We start from the raw sequence: 21423 nt of genomic DNA, 5'->3' as shown, positions 1-21423 counted from the left end.
AAACTTTATTGAAACCTTTGCTCCTGTTACTAGACTTGAAACTATCAAAATTATGTTAGCATTTGCAACTCATAAAGAAATCAAACTTTTTCAAATGGATGTAAAGAGCGCTTTTTAAATGATATTATTGAATAGGAAGTCTATGTAAGACAACCTCTTAGTTTCAAAAATCCTAATTTTAAAGATTATGTTTTCAAACTAAAAAAGGTTTTTTATAGTCTAAAACAAGCTCCTAGAGCTCAGTATGAAAGATTAAGCAACTTTGTTTTAAATAATGGTTTTATGAGAGGTAAAGTTGACGCAACCCTCTTTAGCAAATAGTCTAACACAAATTTTAGAAGAACTTTCTTTGCTTGTTCTGGTTTAAGCTACTTTTAAAATGTCTTTGTTGTATGCTACATGATGCAATATCAGGATTCTACCGATTCATATGGAATCTATTCTATGCTGAGTATGCAATATTTCCTCTTATATAGCAAACCTTGCTACATTTTTCTTATAAGAAGGTGCACACGTCCACCTGATTATGTCATCCTATCCTAAACTAATGTGCATGAAATTTGTATCAGTTAACCTATTCTTTCCATGCCACTGTGCAAATATTTAACCAAGCAATAAGTTGTGACATTAACTACTATACCATGAGAACATTTATGGTATTGATCACTAGTTGAACTGATTCATGTCATCAGTAGTCATTATGTTACAAGAGACAAAAGTCAACGTCCAATATCTGAGCATTAAAAATAGTTAATAAGTTGCTACAATTATTTTCTTATAGGAGATATAATAGATTACCTTGGTATAATTTGCTTGTTCTAATATCCGTGTATGAAACATAAGAAAACAAGTCATGGCTATTTTACAGTTTTACAACCACTTGTGTGCATTTTGAAAAAAGAAACACAAAAATGAGAAAGCACTAGACAAGAATCTTCTGCATAGCACTTAGGTTCCAATAAGCATGCATAGTGCATGGGATAGACAAAATCTCAACAACACTATAGGGGAAAATGCTATGCTTAGTAATATCAACAAGCATATATAAAATTTGTTTGAATACAAGTGATCGATGTCGTACCCGATCAAATAAAATACGAAATTTATAGTACTAGGAAGTGACTCCTAGCTCGTCTCTCAAGGAGCAACAATACCAATCCGAGGTTCATGAAATACAAATAAACACACAGTAGGGGGGTTTTCAGATTCAAATGAACAATACATTAACAGTAAGCAATAAAACAGTACACTTTCCAACTCAGTTATCACACACATCATTGGTTCAAAATATAATCTTCAGTCGTTTTAAACCTTGGTTCAATTTCTAGTAATCACTAAACGTCATTACTCTTGTTTTAAATGCATACAAATGAAGCATTAGCATACATTCATTTCTCTGTTTCACAGGATTAAGCAAACCATGAACAGAACATTCAACCCACATGAACAAATACCATTAAGCATGGAAAATAGAAGGGTTAGAACACGAAGATGCAATGAAATAAACAGACCTCAATGAGCACTAAACTGAGTTAGAAAGTGTTACAAGTTTAGCCTTCCATGGAGGAAGACAAAGAAGAAAACGAAAAACTCAAAGGAAGAAAATGGAAGGGTTCAGTTTCTTAATACAACCAGAGAAGAAAGAATGGAAGAAAAACGTGATGAACAGCTCCAGAACAAGGAAAACGTCCAGAAGAAAGAAAAGAATGTGGTCACATCAAGTCTGCCCTCCAGTGGTGGCAGCATGGTCAGCCCTAAGACCTAAAAGACACATGGTCAAAACCCTAAAATGAAGTGGGCCTCCTTCCCATCTGTCTGGCCCAAAAAAGACTAAAACAAGGTAAACAAAAATGTAAGTATGTGGCTGATGTGGGCTGATGTGGCAAGTTGGTGCTGACATGGCGTTTACGTGGCATTTTATCTCTTGAAGTTCAAAAATAATATCCAAGCCCGAGAATGCTCCACAATTAATCTGAAAATAATTGATAAACAACAATTAGACCAAGTGAATCAGAATTAATTAAAATTCGAATTACTGGCCCAATGAAGCTCAAACAGTGAAACTGTACAATTAATAAGCGATTAAGTCCAAATCAACAATTAAAATAAGTACAAAAAGATAAATAAATAAGGGAAAATAATGACTCATCAACAAGTTTAGAAAAGCACTTGATAGCTTCTCTACTGAAAATAAAGAACCTTTTTTTGGTGGAGAAACTCTCAAAAATACTTTTAACTTGTATCTAAACAGTTAGTTAACACCAATCAACATACCAGGCTCCCATAATCTTAAGAATAGTGTATACAGGGAAAAATACATTTTATGGTGCCAAAGATATCTTCAAGGGCTTGTAGCCTTGATCCCAATAAATTATAACTTATAATATATCTTATGTCATCCAATATTTCAAAGATGAAAACAGGTAAAACTATACAGTCAGATGGGAGGGGGAATAGTTTTGACGATTTTTCTCTTTCCGTTTCCTTGTCTGTGAACAATCTATCATTTTTGGGCTTAAAATCAGAAAGTAGGCACTGGGCAGTCCACGAATATCTTAGACAACATACTAACACTAACTTTTAGAGCAAAGGTGCAAAATTTCCAAGAAATTTACACTGAATGATTCAACAAGTTTGTCTACATACGCACCTTCTTAGGGATAGGTTTGTTTTCTTAGCCCCTGTATGTTTCAGCTCATGAGTTTTAATTTAATAGAGATTTTATTATAATATGGACCAAGTATTGGGGAGACCATTTGAGTCTAGTTTCTAGTAATTTTTGTATTTTTTCTCTATTTTAGAATAGACAATTCCTTTCTGTTTTCCCATTTTTTCTTAATAAAATCTTCTTTTATTTCCCAAATTCCCCCTCCCCCACACTGTCCTAGAAAATAAAATTCTAATAGTCACATAAAGTATCTGCTAATGGAAGACTAATATAATACTAAGTTTCATATTCTTCAAGAATACGTGTTGTAAAATTATAAATGAAAGCAAGGTATCAAACTGAGCAAGACATAGTCACATAGTAGGCTAAAATTAGAAAATCTGCAACTTTACACATGAAAGGCAGCTAAAATTAGAAAATCTGCAACTTTACACATGAAAGGCAGCAAGACAGATATGTTGTACTTTAGTTTTTCACAGTTATGCATATTTTGAAAGTATTACAACAAGAACTTAAATACAAATAGAAAGGATATGAAGCCCCTCATTGTGCAAAGCCAAAAACACTCATTAGTCATGACTAAGCTAAAAAGCAAGGCTCACTTGCCTACAGATACAACTTGTTTTTTTTTATGAATAAATAATTAACATTTAATCAAACTTACAAGAAAAATAAAAAAATGCAGAGACTTTAAAATATATTATTATTACAGTTGAAAAAATCTCAACTTCCAACAAGTATCCAAGTCATACTTGGTAGAAATTCCAGACAACACAGAACTCAATAACTGCCCCATTTCTCCAGACAAATTTTATGAAAATGATTAACAAAATATATTTTATTTAGAGTAATGGGATGACTAGATGGATGGTGAAGAAATAAATGGGATTACATAAAAAGCACAATATTTATGAAGATCCACTTAAGCTAGAATGACAGCCTTGACAGTTACTAATGCAATTAACAAACCTGGTTAATCAAGCTTAATGCAAAAATTGTATGAGCAGGTATGAGTAACCAGTGCCTGAAAGCCTGTTAACAGTTACAGAACATACATAAGGTTTTGTTTTCATGTAAAGAAAAAATAAAGAATTTCGTGTAAGTGATTGACACATAATGCAAGTTTATACTCACCTCAGGCATATAAATTGCTGCCAAAACAGAAACAATATAGTTCATCAGCAAAATTCCAGAACCAAGGAAGACAATGTTTCGAACTCCTAATTTGGTAGCAAAGGTTGATATCTGATACCTGGAGTTAGTTATGCCATGCAAATCCATATTAAATTCAAGACCAAATATAAGGGTGGAAGCAGATTATGTACACACAGATATATAGATTTAAATTTAATACATCAGTAGGTCCCCGAATTTTGTTTTAAAAAAATGTAATTGGGTCCTTGAGCTTCTATAATTTTTGTAATTGAGTTCCTATAATCAGTAAAATTGCCACAAGATGTTACTTTTATGACAATTTCAAGCCACCACAAATTAACTCTAGAAACTCAATTACAAAAATGTAGAAGATTAAGAACCCAATTACAAATTTTTAAACTCAAATTTAGTGTAACATCTTGTAAAGTTATTGTGCATTCCCTCATTGGAAGATGAAATGTGATTTTCTATCCTCCATCTTTCCAAAAGAGACATGATTAGAGAATGATCAATCTTGAAGTGCCTAATCTTTGTAGCTTCAACAAACCCAACTCTCTCTAACAATGGTTTTATCAAAGGATTTGGAAGGGGGTTGAATATATGTATGATTAAATGAGGTTTGTAATAAGGTCATGTACATATACAAATAACAAAATTAATACAATAATGAAGATATATGGAGAGATAATGCTATGATTGTGTTAAACTCAACATTTGAGCAATGGACGCAGATTTTTGGAGAAATTGTCTCTTATGCAAAGGCATATGATCCATTAGATTACTGTATCAGCACATTTGTGTCATTGATTTGGTTGGGTAGATCTTTGCCATCCATTTATGGTAGTGCCATCAAAGGTCATTCATTGATAACACCACATCAGAGCATTTGTGTGCATGTCTATCCTTATGCGCCATTGATGACATCGCATTAGAGCGTATGTGCATGTGTCTGTCCTTATGTGCCATTGATGACATCGCGTTGGAGCATTTGTGCACATGTTTGTCATTATGCACTATTCATGACATTGCGTCAGAGCATCTGTGTGTGTATGTCCTTATGCACTGTTCATGACACAACAGTAGAGCATCTGTGTGCATGCTTGTCCTTATGCGCCATTGATGACACAACATTAGAGCATCTGTTTGCATGTCTGTGGTTATATGCCATTGATGACACTACATCAAAACATCCATGCACGGGTCTATCCTTACTCGAGGATACTATTTACATGTGACTTTCTTCATTATTTTTCTCCTTATAAATAAACATGTAGTGGTTGTCCAAAAAATCACAACCAAAAAACTAGGTCTACATTATTTGTTTATAACATTTGAACACTTTCATTTTTTTCCATACACAAAACAATGTCTTTTATAAATGTCTCTGTGTATGTATACTACAATAGTGAAATCACAGAATCACCTCATGGGGTCAAGTTCAACTGCAAAAATCCCAAGGTTTTCTCTATTAAGAGGGACACCTTGCTTAAGATTTTAAAGAGAAAGATCAACCAAAAGGTCCAACCTGGGCCAACACAAAAGGTTGCCAAAATCTTATATTGATTTCCCTTAAGCATTGGTAATGGAATCTTGCAATACCATGAAATGAAACTCATTATTAACAATGAGGTTCAAGAGATGTTTTACACCCACGCTCAACATAAATCCTTAACATGCCTTGAGTTGTATGCAAACTTTGATGAAGTTCCTTCTTCAAATTTGACAAATGAACAACCATATTCTCATCCCTTACCTTTTTTTTTATCCCACATCCACCTATGAATCATGTGGAGCAAAACCTTTTTTAACCATTCCTGAAGTTAATGTCAACAATTGGGAGCAACCTATATTTGCTTATACTAAGATACTAGCCTTAACCTCTTATAGCCAACTATTAAGCTCCCAAATATTTGACTTAAATTACACACAAACCCATATTAGTCCAAACGAATGGTGGCAAACCCAACCAAAGAACCATATCAACTCCAATCCAATGAACCACCTCAACATGAAGATGAACAGCTTGGTGTACACAATGAGTTTGTCGGTGTATTTAGTGATAATGAAGATAACGTGCTTTTGCATTTTGTTAATGACAACAATGGGAATGACAATGATGACAATAACAATCAAAACAACAAGACCCAACAAGTAAGTCCCTCTAACTTTGAATGTGTACAATCCCCATGCTCACATGCATAACCTAATCTAGATTAATGGATGTCGAGACTGAATTTGGTCATGTCTTGGAGTGCAAAACATTTTGTATGAAGGCACATGATCTCTCTTTGTTTAGATACGGTTCCACAACAAAGAATCATGCTTGTCTGCTATCAAGGAGTTCCACATCACTAACCATGTTGATTTCAAGGTGTCAACATCAAACCAAACATATTTCATTGTTAAATGTGTCATTCATGGTTGTGCTTGACTATGTAGATTAATGGCCGAGAGAATAACGGTTGAGAGATATAGCTCTTTTTGTGAGCTTCAAAAACTTCAAGGATATTATACATGTGCAACATCGATGTTGTGTCAAGATCATCGTCAACTATGCTCAACGATGATGAATACAAATATACTATAAATCATTAAGAAGGATCCATCAACATTGGTGTCAGTCTTGATTTCACACATTAGAAGTACTAATATGTATAATGTATCTTACAAAAAAGCTTAGGTGGCAAAGCAAAAGGCTATAAAAATTGTCTTTGGAATTTGGTAGTAATCATACAAGGACTTGCCAACTTTGCAAATTCTATCAATGCAGTACTTAAGAAGACAAGGGGTCATTTTATTTCTGCATTAGTCATAGCTACTTACGACAAGTGCAATCAATTGTTCACCAAGAGAGGCAAATAGGCAGAAGCCATGATTGCATCTGGTCACATGTTTACAGAAGTTGTTAACAAGGCTATCAATGTTGCTCGAGCCAAGGCAAGCACTAACATTGTTAATGAGTTTGACCAATAAAGCACGGGATTCTTGGTCAAGGGGTGAATTAACTAAAGAGAGGGATGACCAACGAGAAATTTTACAATGAGGTTGGATCAAAAGGGTGTGATTGTGATCAGGGACGAATTTGCGTTGGAGTCCGTGGGGGCACTTACCCCCACTACCATTTTATATAGACATATTTTTTTATTTAAAAAATATATTTTTTAAAAATAATAATTATATTCTAATAATATATATATATATATGTGTGTGTGTGTGTGTATTTAAATTATCGTATTTAAGCCAGACACTTAATATTAGATGAAAAGCCAACACGATTATAATCTTCATTCATTTGTACCAGGAGAGCACAATCTATATTGAGAGGCAGAATTGACTGACTCGACCACTTGAAGGTGGAGTTTGACCTTCTAGCATTGTCATTGTTATAAAATCACAGGTGCCTTCATTTTGACATCTTTACCTTAGATATTTTATTCTTTTGGTTATATTATTTTCTTTGTCGAAACATCAAAAGTTCATAGTTAGTATACTCTTCAGTAATCCTCTACTTAAACATCAACGACCCGTGAGCTTGGTTGTTTAACATTACCAATTATAGATATCAAGCAACAAATGATAAGCCCTAACCCACCTCTATTCAAATGTAAGTCCAATGGTATCTCTAGTGGCATAATAAACACCAAAGTTGACGAGAAACCCCCTTACCTGCATAAACCACTTCTGTCAATCTTTTCAACTATATCAACAAATACTTCAAATTTAATAGATAACTGAATCGATCCAAAAAAGAGAACAGATTGACAAATTGTTGTTAGTACTGAAAAAATGGGAGCAAGGGGAATATATCATACCATGGCAATAATAAGAAATGCTGCAACAGGAAAACGTTTCATTCTAAATGGAGGAACAGAATAGATGGTACCCAAGAAAAGGCCAAGTGTGTAAAGAGAAAAAATGAAGGGCCCAAAGTTTAACCCCACAATAGACAGATCGGCTACTGCAAAAAATATAACCAAGAACCATGCAAATCGGACAGAAAGATCTCCTGCTGCTATAGGTAAATAAGGTTTGTTTACCCTGAAAAAGAGTATAAAAACAACTTAGACTAACATTATTGTATGGATTTATTTAGATTAACATTCAACTACAATGGGAATAATTTCATAACCAGAGCAAATCATTGTACATAAAACATGTTCAAGAACAAAATATTGAAACTTGACAAGAAATAAGCAATGTGAAGGACACAGAGAGCAAAAGAACTAATGGAAGACAGTAAGTAATGTGACAGTTGTCTATATGTTTGCCTCATACTTTTCAATGCTAATGTCGTAGATTTGATTGATGCCAACTATATAACCTTTCCCGCAAATCAGCGCAAAAAGACTAGAAAAGGCTTTGAACAAAAGAGACCACTTTATCAAATTTGAGTTCTCAATCAATGCTCTTGCCACCAATGCACTGTAAACACAGAGTCGATAAACTTCAGACAAGTATAGTTGGCATGAAACTGCAAGAAACAGTTGATAGAAAGTTATTAAGTTTTTCACAATGAACCTAGTGTTGTACCACATATAGTATGTGACCTTAAAAATCTCCAGCAAGCATCTTTCAAATCTAAAACTTTGTCAGCAAATGGACGATCGGAACCAGAAGCTCCAACTCCATTGCAAGCCTGCCAACATTCTTTTCGTTTTAAACTGATAAAGTAGACTAGAACTTCATATAAAAACCAAGAGTAGGGTAAAAAATGTCCTTAAGTCGGTTATAAAAAAGTTGAAGTGACTTATGAAATGATAAATGGCTGCAATTACAGCTAAATTGAAATTTTCTATACCCAATTATCCAAGCTCAGTTGATGCAATGTCTATACAATAATAAACAAAAGCCCAAAACACATTTATTAATTTATATCTAGTCAACATAGTGACAATCACAATCAACTAACACTATCGTTGTATAGGAAACATTTGTCAGTTCATATTCATTACTTCTTTCTTAGCACCTCATTGTGCCTTGCAATTGACTTCTATTAGTGCTAACTAGACCACTTCACTGCAATTATCGGCACCACACATGCTATTAATGTCACCTTTTATCATTAGCATTCGAAAAAAAACATAGGTGTAGTACCACAGGTGCTGTTTATGCAATTCTCCGATCAGAATTCAAGTTTCACCTCGGAAGTATGTATAATAAATGATTTCATCAAATGTTAACTCATTTACAATACTTATGATTCTGTATCTAAATTTTATTCTTAACATTATCATACTGATCAGTACCATCATTGCCTTGTCTCATTAAATGAAAAGAACAAGTTAAAGTCTCAGATTAACAGCCTCTAAAAGAAAAAATTGAAAAAACATTAAAGAGGATGAAAAAGATAGTTGGGTCAACATCACAGAACCAACCACAACCACCGGTTTCTTTAGAATCAAACCCATCTAACCTTAGTCCTTACACAAAGTCATGGACATCAGGAAGTGAAACATGTTCAAAGGAAATAACATTCCTGACATTCATTATTTACAAATGCAAAGCCAACCCATTATTCCAACATTATAGTAAGCATCAATTTGAAACCTCCCATCATCCTACCATTTCTCAATTCCCCACCAAAAGACTAGAAAAACCCATCATTTTATTATCAGCGAAACACAAGCAAAGGAATCAAAATTGGAACTTTATGGAGAAACAAACACACCCTTATGGAACTGGGTCTCCGGGGTCTCTTGGGAACAGGATTTGAGCAGCATCTGTGAGTGTGATGGAGCAACCCAATTGAGTGGAAGTGTTTGGAAAATCCCAAGAACAAAGGTTAGGGCGTAGTGGCCTTGGTGAAAAGTGTAAGAGAATTCAAAAGGGGGATTGTGCAAGGAACATGATGTGATGTTTGAGAGAGTGAGAGCTCCATGTGGAGCTAAAAACAACAAATCAAAACACTGCAATTTCAGACACAAAGCAAAACAAAAGATTAGCTTCTGCTTGCGCAGGCACAATTACAATCTTGTGGGGTCACAACTAACCGGTGCTTCAAATTATGTTAAACTTTAAAAAAAAAGTACTCTTTTTTTTAGGGGAAGAAAAAAAAAAACAAATCTGGTTGATGGAATCGGGCTTGCTTCCTAAAGATGTGCATTGAAAGTATATGAGAAGAAGCAAAAGAAAGGTTTGCAGAAGCTCTCTTCTCCAGTTAAGTTTGTAGCTGCTGTGAAGAGCAGCAACACTAAGTCTATCACAATGAAGAAAAAAAGCCATACCTCCCCTGTTCCTTGTGTTAAAAGGAAGACAATGAATTCCAAATCAAAGCAGTCCAAGAAGCGAAAATCAAAGGATCAAAGTTCTGGGGATTAGGATGATAATGACTCTGATGATGAAGTTATTTCATTGGTAACAAAGAGGAGAAAAATGACTTAATTATTGCCCTACTGTGTGACAAATTTATTTTTTCTTTTTTCCCTATTTCTTTTACCATTTAATACTAGTGAAATAACTTGAACGACATGACACGAAGTTATATAACTTTTAAGGGTATGTTTGGAAGCGTGTTGGAGGAGCTCAAAAGTACTTTTACTCTCGGTGGCAAATTCTTCCATTTTGTTTGATGTCTTAAAAAAAAGTACTCTTATGGGCCATAATAATAGTAGTATTAACTATTACCTTTCTCATTGGTAATTCTGGTGTCAAAGTTATTTAAAATAGGGAACTTTTTATTTTTTTATTTTCGTCCCTATAAAATTTGTTTGTTTCATTTTTTTGTCAATTTGACGTTAAATCTAACAAAAAAAAATAAAAATAATAATAAGAACTAAAATAAAAAAAAGAGAAAAATTTATAAAAATTAAAATAAAAAATAACTAAAATGAAAACAACTAAAATTTTGAATGACTGAAACAAAGATTAACAAAAAGTAGGAGAATTAAAGAGAAAATAATATAATTAAGAGAATTAAAATTAAAATAATCTTATTTTAAAGAGACTAAACTTTTATTTGAGTTATATTTATAAAGTTTAAATTTTAATTTGCATTTATACAAAGTAAAAAAATATTAATTTTTAGTCACCATCTAAAAAATTTAACCTTAAACATATAATTTCATTGAAGTCAACTAGTAAAATTGCAATCACCTTCAAATTAAGAAAGAAATATAACAAATGAAGAACAATGAGAAAAAAATATAAAATATGGTTGATTTTATTATCTCTACCTTATTTTTTTAAAAAAAAATTTCTACTTATTTGTTATATTTACTTATTTTTGTACATTTACAACTTACAAGGGTGATTGTCATTATATGATTTTCATGCAATTGTGCGTTCAACTTTTAAAAAGTTTCTTGCTAGTCATCAATGTATTCATTATAGTTATTATTTTTATTTTCTATTAGTGTATTTATTATATTTAAAGATTTAAATTTTATAAATTTGACTCAAATAAGGTTGATTTCATTTTAATCTTTTTAATTTTAATTATTTTTATTTTGGTCCTCTCAAATTTTTGTTGTTTTGGTTTCGATCCCCTCAAATTTTAGTTGTTTTCATTTTGGTCTTTTTATATTTTGATCCCTATAATTTTCTCGCTTTTTTATTTGGGTTCCTATAATTTTTTTGACTTTTTATATTAGATTTAACCGCCAATCTAATGAAAATGAAATATATAAAAAATAAAAGCAAAAACATCCTATTTTACATGAATTAAAAAATTATTTGAGCCTTTGATAATGGTAGGACTTAACTTAACCTTACAAAACTGACTTATAAAGTGGTAAATATTCTTCACTTATATAGTCTTTGTTAGCATTATCTATAGTCGATGTGTGGCTTTGGTATTTCCCAATATACCCATCATGTTTAACACTATTGAACTTAGTATGTGAATAAATGGTGAGGGTAACATTGTATGTTTGAATGCTTTTATTGTATGATAATATGATATATGTTGATATGTTGGACATGTTTTTCTAGAGCTCAAAGGATTAAGGGATCCTTGGGGAGCTAAGTTGTTTTGAGTTGTTTAAGTCATTGTCAAAATTGATCAACTTTGGGGGGAAGATATGTAAGGTTTTTAGTGAACTTGAACTTTATAAGTTCATTTCTCTAAATTCTAGAGACAAGTTTTAGAGAGATAAACTATGGAGCCAAGGATGATTGTTTCTTCGACTAACTTCACCAAGAACGTCTAAATCCTTTCCTGAGGTAAAGATCAAGAAGTTAAGTTGGAGGTTCAAGCTGAAAAGCTGTGAATCTTTATGAGAAGTCATTGTATGTGAGGTTTCAAGATCTTCTCTATCTTAGCTTCTTCTTCTTACTTTGGGAAGCAATTGAGGTAAGAAAAGTTTTTTGTTTAAATCTTTAAGATGTTTTAAGGTTGTGTTTGGAGTTGTTTAGCCCATTGGTAGCTCAATTGTTAAGAATTGAAGTTTTTTTTAAAGTTGTAAAGTTAAGATTATGCAAGAAAGTTGATATCGATGAGTTTTGATGTTGCATGTGAGAATTGACATTAAATTCATGATATGTGTGTGTGTATTGTTTAGATGCCTTCTGATGGACCATGTTTGTAGTGGCTGGATTTGATGAAAGAAGATGAATCTCCATGAGGAGAATTCATGTTTTCACTCAATGAGGATGAATGCTCGCTTAACGTTCATCTAAAGTTGGAATTGTCTGTCCAAAATCATGTTCTCACTCAATGACATGATTGTCGCTCATCTAGAAAACAACTCTATGGTAGTCTCTTTTATAGCTCGCTCGACAAGGTATAACATGCCCAACGAGAGGACCCAAAGGGGGTTATGGTTGCTTAGTAAGGCGTGGCCAACCAACAAGAGGACCCATAAATTGTTCAGTTCATTCAACAAGCTTTTGGCCTCCTAATGACAAACTCTAGATAGTTTTTCTCATAGAGTGAGAGTAGTTGGCTAATGACAAAAAGTTTTGGCCACCCAACGAGGCTATCTCTCGTGCAAGTTATATATAAACTTATATAGTATTTTTTTTATACATATTTTGTTGATATAAGATGATGATGATTGAACCAAGTTCATAGTATGTTGATATATAATGATGGTTTATGTTGTTTAAGTTGAAAGTAGCTTGTTGTATGAAGTTGATGAAGTAAGTTGTATGCTGTAAGTTGTGATGAACATGTGATACATGTTTTAAGTTGAAAGTTGCATAAAAACTAGGGGAGAAAAAAGTTATTTTTGAGAATTAAAATATCTCATTATATGGATATAAGTTATGGTGTTTTGAGAGCACAAAGTTGAAAACTCTTCCATGAGTAAGTTGCCTATTGATTGAGAAGTTATTTTTGTAACGACCCAACTTGGTGCCTACACTGTACGTCACAACTACTAGTAGCAAAAAATATCTAACTTAAGACTATAGATATACAAATACCAAAACTTGTATTATATTGCAAGTAAATAAGGAAAACCAACTAATTATTTAGGTACAATATAAATACAGTTATCCAATATTATAACCTATACATCCTAAGTTGTCGATCAAACAACTACTGTGTCTATACAAAACTACTGCCATAGGACAATTAACAAAATGTCCTTCAGCTCCTATACCACAAGGTGTCCCCTATAGCAACTCTCTAATCCTATCCCTACCTTACTCCCATACCACGTATGATCATCACAATCCACACCACATGAAAACATACAAGGATAAACTAGAGTGAAAAAGCATAAATACATCACAAAAACATCACATCATCATTTCATCTTGAACAACACAACAACAAAGCAACACGTTATACAACACAAATTAGCACAATGCAACTCTAGATCAACACAACACCATAGATCATATTAACTCGACAGCATATGGGCAGCACAACCAATTCAACGCATCATATACTTAACACAACAACTCATATGTGTTGTCATGCACTTCAACTAGGAGATCTCCTACAACACAAGATGAAAAATTTAAGTGGCTTGTCCCTTCTAAACCGACAACACAAGGTGATCTTTTTGGGTTTTCTAGGTTAACAAAAATTTGGATAAAAATTCACAACATAATAACTCAATTTCTCAAATGTCACCACTTAAACAAGGAAGTAAAATACTAATGTTAGGATAAAATAGTTTTGTACGGGCCTACCACGACATTAGCCAGCTCAACCAACCCTTTTATGGGATTAGCCCACTAACTACTCTTCAAATACTACAACTTTCTAATACTCAGTTAGGAGCTAAGTTTCCGAATTCGTACTTTACTCAATTGGTTACTTGTAATTAGTATAGCTTGACCTGACCCTTATACTATGGTTGCTTCATACACGTATGTCTCGACTTTGCCCACACATGGTACCAACAAAGTTCTAAAGGAGAAACAATACAACATTCATTTCAAGGGTCAACTTCCCAAGTAGAGTTTTTAACAAATTAGACTCTCAAAGCACCACAATACAATATCCACACAATGAGATATACAACTTTTGAAAATATTTTCTCTATTTCTAAGTGATTAATACAGCTCAACAACACAACAACTCATTATATTTTCAACACAACAACATGACCAACACACAACCTTTCAACTCACATCTTCATTATCACAACTCATTTACAACACTATAATCAACAGGCATCTTAACAATGCATCATATTTTCAACATAAATACACAATGAACACACAACTTGGGCAACACACAACTTGGCCAACACACAACATGGTCAAAACTCAACATACAACTTACAACTAACTCATCATATAACAACTTAAACCAACAAGAAATCAAACACTTTATTAATCAAATCATCATGTTTTACTTTAACAACTAACATCTGGCGCTACTCACCTTGGGCCTGGCATCATCCATGTAGGGGGTTCTTTGCCTCATCCATGCCCAACGCTACACAACTCGCACCAAGCATCGCTAATGTAGAGGTCCCTGGGACCTCATGCCTAGTCCCATCTCAAGTAGAGAGTCTCTACTTAAGTCTCGCCTAGCGTCATCACCACGACACCCAATGAAAACCAGACAAAAAGCTCTAACTTAGCCACGCTAGGTGCCACACAACATTAGGCCCAATGTCACCAAGTTAGATAGCTCCCAAGACATCCGTGTTTGGTGCCATTCAACCACGCCTAATGTCATTCCAATCTAAGATGAGTCTCTCTTCTCACGTCCAATGCCACCAATCATACACCTGACGTGATTAAGATAAAGAGCCTCAAGTTAGAATAGTGTCGACACCTTGAAGGCGTGCCCAATGCAATATCATAATTCTACATATGTAGACCCTAATTTTGAGCCATAACCTGAAATCCAACAGAAATCCCACACATGCAACACCAAAAAACTATTATATACCTCACAACAAACTCATAAAGGCACTTAAAATCAGCATAGAACCAAAACTCAACTCAAATCATCACATTTTTCTCAAAACCCCTAAAACCTCAACTTTAAACACCCAATACTCTAATTTGATCCATATTCAATCACAAATTTGAAATGAATGCATGCAAGATACAACTAACGCAACCTTCAACAACTCCTACAAAAGAAAAAATCTAGTTTCCTTTACCTCGGGTAGCACGAGTCCGAGGAAGAAGAAAAGAAAATCAAAGCTTCGCACGAAATCAACTATTTGATTCAAGGTTCCCACCACCTAAATCACAACAATGAAATCTTAGGCAAAAATTGGAAGAATCTTAAGTTTTGTCTCTCTTCAAGTGTGAATTAAAAATACAAATTTTCATCTTTCTAAAATTTGAAATATATTATTTTTGATTTTATGAAATAAGCAAATTATAGTTTTTATTATTATAAAATATTTTTTTTTTCAATTTTCATCTTTTACAAAATCTAAAATTACTATTTTTAATTCCTAGCATTAATTTTAAAATATATAAATAAAATTTATTTTAAAAATTTATAAAAAAGGTACCTCAAGTTAACATTGTATCATATATAAAATTAGACATCACTTAAAATTGTTACATAATCTTATATTATTTTTTTACGAGATCTCGTGTACACATAACTTTATACTAAAAACATGAACAATAAGTTCCATGTAATAATAATAGGACCCAAATTTTCTTAATGGATAAAAAGTAATAATTTTTTAAAATTAAATTATATTTTTTATCTTTTATTATTATTATTATTATTATTATTATTATTTTACTGATTTTCAATTTTAGTCTCCCTACTTTAAACTATAAATACTTAATCTCATAATTTTAAAAATATGTAATTTTATTTATCATTAGCTTGATATTTGTTTGACCATTAAATTTACATGTTGATTTATGAAATGAAAATATTGATTAATTAAATTAATTTTTGATTAGTTAGATTAATAAATAACATTATTTTAAAAAAGAGAAACTTTTTTTAATAAGATAAAATTAGTAGATTATTTATTTTATTTTTTATTTTAATAATATTATTAAATATTTTATTTTAATAACATTATTAAATTTTATTTTATACTTATGATGCTATTAAATCACATTATTTTATAGTTTTATTTTAATAACATTATTAAATAAATTTATTAATAATATTATCATATAATGTTATTGATTAAAATAAATTTTTATTTTAATAATGTTATTTGTTAATCTAATCAATTATTTTTTTAATTAAATAATATGTTTCATGTAACTTAAATGATGGAACGTCACTAATTAATAAATATTAAATTATTAATAATATTAAAATTACATTTTTAAATTTAAAATAGACCAAATATCTCCCTATATCAAAATAAGAGAATTAAAAATTACAAAATTACTAATAATAAAGTGACCAAAAATATTTATTAGCTGTTTTACTATAAGAACTAAATCAAAATTCATTTATTTCATAAAAATTTAAAGTATATTAAAGTCTTTAAATAATATATTAAGAATTAAAATTTAATAATTAGAATTGACACACAAACAGTGAATTAACAATAAAAATTACAACAAAAATTAATGATAAAAATTACTTAAAATAATTTTAAAAATGACGAGAGCAATTTACAATAAGGTACTCTTGCAATTGCATTGTTTTCATTTTTGCTCATCAATCATCATGTACCCCTTCCATGGGTAAAATTGTCATTTGAAAAACAACGAGTCTATAAATTCCAACAACTAGGGTTTTTGGTTTCTGCGTTCTTTGCGAGTTTGAAGAGAGAGTAGCCGCTACCCTAGCTTCCTCTTCAGCTTTTCTAACTTCAGGTACTCATTCTCTTTTTTCATGCTTTATCGAAGTATAACATTCGTTTCGTTTGTTATTCCTCTGAATTATCGAATGTTAATGTTGTTTTCGATTCTTATTGGCATGTGTATTGCTTTTTCCTTTTGATTTCTCGTTGGTTTCTATGCTTTTCTGATTTAGATGGCTGTGGTTGTGGTTTGCATTTTATAAATGTGTAGCTGAATTTGATTTGTGTTTTGGGGTTTTTGTTGTTGAACTTTTCTAACAGTATTATATCTGAGAAGTTTGATTTGTATTGATGTTTGTTATTTAAATGATTTTAATGCACGTTGATGATTTTTATAGCCTCAGCAGAAGCTATGATAGTTGTTGGGTTTGGAAAGACGGAGAAAATAAAATCACTCGTGGGAGGATTTGTTTTGTTTAATCACCTTTTTTTTTCTCCATGTAGAAGTGGTTGTTAAGAAGTTTTATTCAAATTTGCTCTGAATATTTTGATTTTTGGTATTCACTACCGTAGTTCAGTTTGTTGTTGGATTTATGATGTTTGATTTGGAAGCGGAACCAATTTATGTTTCCTGTTAATCATATTGCAGATGTATTTGTTAATTTTACTTGTTTCCATTGGTTATTGCTCTTCCTTTTTTTGTTTGGGGGGGGGGGGGAGGAAATCCATGTCTGGTGTTATAACTGCCTTGGTTTAGGGCCTGGATCAATGATAGTCGAGAGTTGGAGAATGACATGATGATTAGTATTTCCCTATTGGTTTGATTGCCTGGATGATGGCACTCATGTATTAGCTCTATCTGATCATTCTCCTTAACAATTTGAAACATATTTGTGTTCGATATACTTTCATGTAATCCATATCATGGCAATTAGGAAAAAATGTGCATAAACATGTTGTGAGTGGTTGTTACATAAACATGTTGTGTTAGCTTTTAATAGATGGTATGCACTTTCCTTGTTCAATTCGATGTTATTAGATGTTGGAATCATGATGTTAGCTTTGGTTTGTGTGCATAACTTACTCTCCTTAACCTTGTAAAATTTGCTTATGTTTGAACAGGATGGAGTCCCAGGTGAAGCATGCTATTGTTGTGAAGGTCATGGGTCGTACAGGGTCTAGAGGGCAGGTGACTCAGGTTAGAGTTAAGTTTTTGGATGATCAGAACCGTCACATCATGAGGAATGTGAAGGGACCCGTGAGAGAAGGAGACATTCTCACCCTACTCGAGTCTGAGAGAGAAGCAAGAAGATTGCGCTAGAGGGTTTTTTCATGGTGTCTCAGGATTCAGTGAAGCAATGCTGTTTTTGTGGTAGTTAGCAGACGTCATATTTTATTATTCTGGATCTATATTATACTCGTATTGTGACTTGAGTTTTGATGTTATTGAGTTGCCGGAGTTTTCAGTAAAATTATGTTTTGAATTTTATATACTGCTCTATCTTTTCTGTTCTGTTTTCAGTAAAATTATGTTTTGAATTTTATATACTGCTCTATCTTTTCTGTTCTGTTTTGCGACGTAGTAGCTTAAATATAATTGGGAATGTTTGACTTCTAAATATTGCGGCTATTCTTTTTGAATGGTGATACTGATAATTTGTTTAACAGCTAATATAATTGGGAATGTTTGATTTCTAAATATTGCGGCTATTCTTTTTGAATGGTGATACTGAAAATTTGTTTAACAGCTAAAGTACTCATCTAATATTAGATGAGTTCGAGGAAAACACTTTCAATCATATCCTCTTTTGTGAGAATGAGAAAAACCCTTTCTGACATACACTCCATTGTAAGTTACATACCTTTAAATTAAAGGTGAGATTGATGTACATCACGAGTTTTTAATAAATTTAATTAATAATTGAGTGAATTTGAACATTTTTTATGCTCTCAGAATGATGTTAATTCACTCCTGTGAATTAAAGTTTTGACCAAGCAAGAAACTGTCTTCATAATTCAAAGAATGCTTTGCGCGGATTACTTTGTCTCCTCGCGGATTTTAATTTTATCACGGACTTTGATCACCAGTTGAGAATTTAACTTGGGGTTAAAATGTTGTTACATTTACATGTTTTTACATTTTTGTTTTAATTAGAATGTTTTTAACGTGATTTAAGCTTTCTCTTGTGTCAAGCGATTATCGTAAGTCATTCTATTGTGCCAAACAATTATCATATTCAGACGACAGAGATCAGCTTCCATTTCAAGCTGCAAGCAGTTTTTAACATTTACCTGCAAACTATCCAATGAACTCGTTTATTTCCGCAGAAGCTGTGGATATCAGTGTTATTTCCGCAGGCTGCCTTCACTGTAACCTGTCTGAGTTCAGAGTAGAAACAACCTTGCTCACTGTTCAAGATTGTTGATGACGGAAAAAACAAACCAACCATGGAAGTGGCAATGAAGAAGTGGTTCCATCATCTCAAACATGTTCTCTATGTTGCTGATGACTCATTGGTCAAGTTTCCAAAGCGGGGACTCAAAAAATGATAATCATGCTTGTAACTTCGGGTCTTGTTATTCCAGTTTTTCCAGTTTGTAAATGTGGTGTTGATGTATACAAGAATGTCACAATTTTTTTTTATGAGATAAATTTAAGAATCACAAAAAATTGCACCATAACCAACAAAAATTTAAAGTGCAAACATAATTTTGCAAAAAAAAAAAGCACAACAGCTTAAGAGAAGATAATAATTTATACGTTTCAATCAATGTGATTAACATCCACGGACACACTAATCAAAATTAAAATTAATGTCTTTTAAGATCAAAGTTTTTTAATACCGAAATATTGAATCCATTAAACTAATGAAGAGAAATTCAATAAACTAAATCTATTAAAGTGTCTTTACGATCAAGGATTTTTAATATCAAATATAATAAATCCATCAAACTAAGAGAAACTCAATAGACTAAATTCATTAAAGTGAAGTAGCAAACTGAAACATATGGTAACTAAGTTGAAAGGCATCACGGATGCATTATAATTGATTGTGAAGCATAAATACATTGACTAATGCAAATGAGGATATGTCATCAACTAGAACTCCATAATCTCTACTTTCATGCTCTAATATATATGGCAATTAAAGCCAATTATGAAGACAACGAAACCATGGTTTTTTGGATGTCCAAGGTTTCTTAAGTTTTGATGATAATAAAATGATATATATTTTGATGGATTAGTATATACATGAGTATATCCAGGAATCATGTATCTGAGGAAAAAGTGTCCAAAACATTATAATAACATATAAACATAAGGTATACACAATATAAAATATTCATCTTTTATACACACTTAAAATAACCATATATAATCATCAAATCTTATATGTTTATTAAGTAAAATAAGTTTACATTAAAGACTCAATCGTTCAACATTCAAAACTTCAAGTCTTTTCACATTCATGCAAAGAAAAACAAGTTCAACACCTTATGTTTTAATTAAATCTAAGTTTCATGCTCTTGTTTGTCTTTACATGTATTCAAAACTTAAATATAAATATTTTTGGATTATAACTTGCTCTGAATATATTTCTCAAGTGTATATTTTCCTTTCTCATATATAAGTATAGATATTGATAAAAAGCAATATGGTTATCCAGATGTTGTATATAGAGAAAACATTATAGTGGAATATTCAGATATTTTTAGGATGCCAAGTAAAAAAAAAGGTCAACCTTTTTTGGTTAAAGCTTTGAAAAACCAATTTGACCAAAAATAAACACAATATACCTACTTTATGAGATGAACTGCATATTACTATTAAGACGAGTTAAAACAAGAACATTTCTCTCTTACAATAGATATCTTTTGAAGAGGTTGTAAACACAAGTCAAGATGAAGAAAAAGAAAAAAAAAGATTACTTTTTTTATTTTGTGTACCTTTTCCAACATATATATATATATATATATATATATATATATATTAATATCTAAAAGATTTACATAAATTAATGTACCTAAATAATAAAATAAATATTAAATTACAACAAATTTGATTTAAACTGTTATACAAAAAATCTCAAATTTATTATACAATAAAATAGATATTGAATTTTGTGTTAGTAAGGATAGTTATTTTTTAATATTATTTTTTATTTAAAAATTTAAAGATAAAAACTTTTAAAAAATATGTACACCAAATTAGAGTATCATTTTTATATATGTTATAGATTTATTCCTTTGCACATATTTACATATTTAAATAAGATTATTTTCACATTCAGATAAACCTGTCATCTAGTTGGAAGTTTAATATGCTCGTTTTTTATGCTTTGTTTGGGAGAGGAAAAAAATTGAAAGGATCGAAAGAAAATATATGATAATTGATTTGATAGGAAATAGATAGGAAATAATGTGAAATTTATAGTTGTTTGGTAGAGTGAAATTAGGTGAAAAATAAAGAGAAATTGATATTTTAAAATTGTATTTTATAAAGTTAAA

The 21423-nt window shown here is 31.7% G+C and overlaps 2 protein-coding genes and 1 non-coding gene across 3 annotated transcripts; 2 read left to right on the top strand and 1 right to left on the bottom strand.

Moving 5' to 3' along the window:
* Positions 1-7062: 7062 nt before the first annotated feature.
* On the bottom strand, positions 7063-12048 carry LOC109811604 (homogentisate solanesyltransferase, chloroplastic-like). The gene is made up of 5 exons (XM_083060781.1): positions 11953-12048; positions 9492-9729; positions 8335-8503; positions 8099-8245; positions 7063-7861 (listed from the first exon to the last, which is right to left on the bottom strand). Exons 1-5 carry the CDS (start codon positions 12046-12048, stop codon positions 7630-7632), a joined length of 882 nt encoding a protein of 293 aa, XP_082916907.1. The 3' UTR covers positions 7063-7629.
* Positions 12049-16839: 4791 nt separating this feature from the next.
* LOC109789081 (small ribosomal subunit protein eS28) lies at positions 16840-18458 on the top strand. The gene is made up of 2 exons (XM_020347948.2): positions 16840-16987; positions 18037-18458. Exon 2 carries the CDS (start codon positions 18038-18040, stop codon positions 18233-18235), a length of 198 nt encoding a protein of 65 aa, XP_020203537.1. The 5' UTR covers positions 16840-16987; position 18037; the 3' UTR covers positions 18236-18458.
* Positions 17702-17783, top strand: LOC114915786 (small nucleolar RNA Z102/R77). The gene has a single exon (XR_003803871.1). It is a non-coding gene; the product is annotated as a small nucleolar RNA Z102/R77 (small nucleolar RNA).
* Positions 18459-21423: the final 2965 nt, after the last annotated feature.

Source organism: Cajanus cajan, chromosome 7, assembly GCF_000230855.2.
Source record: "Cajanus cajan strain Asha chromosome 7, NIPB_CcT2T_4, whole genome shotgun sequence".
Taxonomy (NCBI): Eukaryota; Viridiplantae; Streptophyta; class Magnoliopsida; order Fabales; family Fabaceae; genus Cajanus; species Cajanus cajan.
Note: the sequence above shows the minus strand (reverse complement) of the source record. Positions and strands in the feature narration are given on the sequence as shown.

Excerpts from the sequence above, each read along its gene's own strand:
- LOC109789081 (XM_020347948.2), top strand. The coding sequence starts at position 18,038 with ATGGAGTCCCAGGTGAAGCATGCTATTGTTGTGAAGGTCATGGGTCGT.
- LOC109811604 (XM_083060781.1), bottom strand. The coding sequence starts at position 12,048 with ATGACTTCTCATAAAGATTCACAGCTTTTCAGCTTGAACCTCCAACTT. Across the intron at positions 9,730-11,952 it reads ATTTAGACGTTCTTGGTGAA|TGTTTTGATTTGTTGTTTTT; the intron begins GTTAGTCGAAGA and ends CTGAAATTGCAG. Across the intron at positions 7,862-8,098 it reads TACGACATTAGCATTGAAAA|GGTAAACAAACCTTATTTAC; the intron begins GTATGAGGCAAA and ends ACTCTTTTTCAG.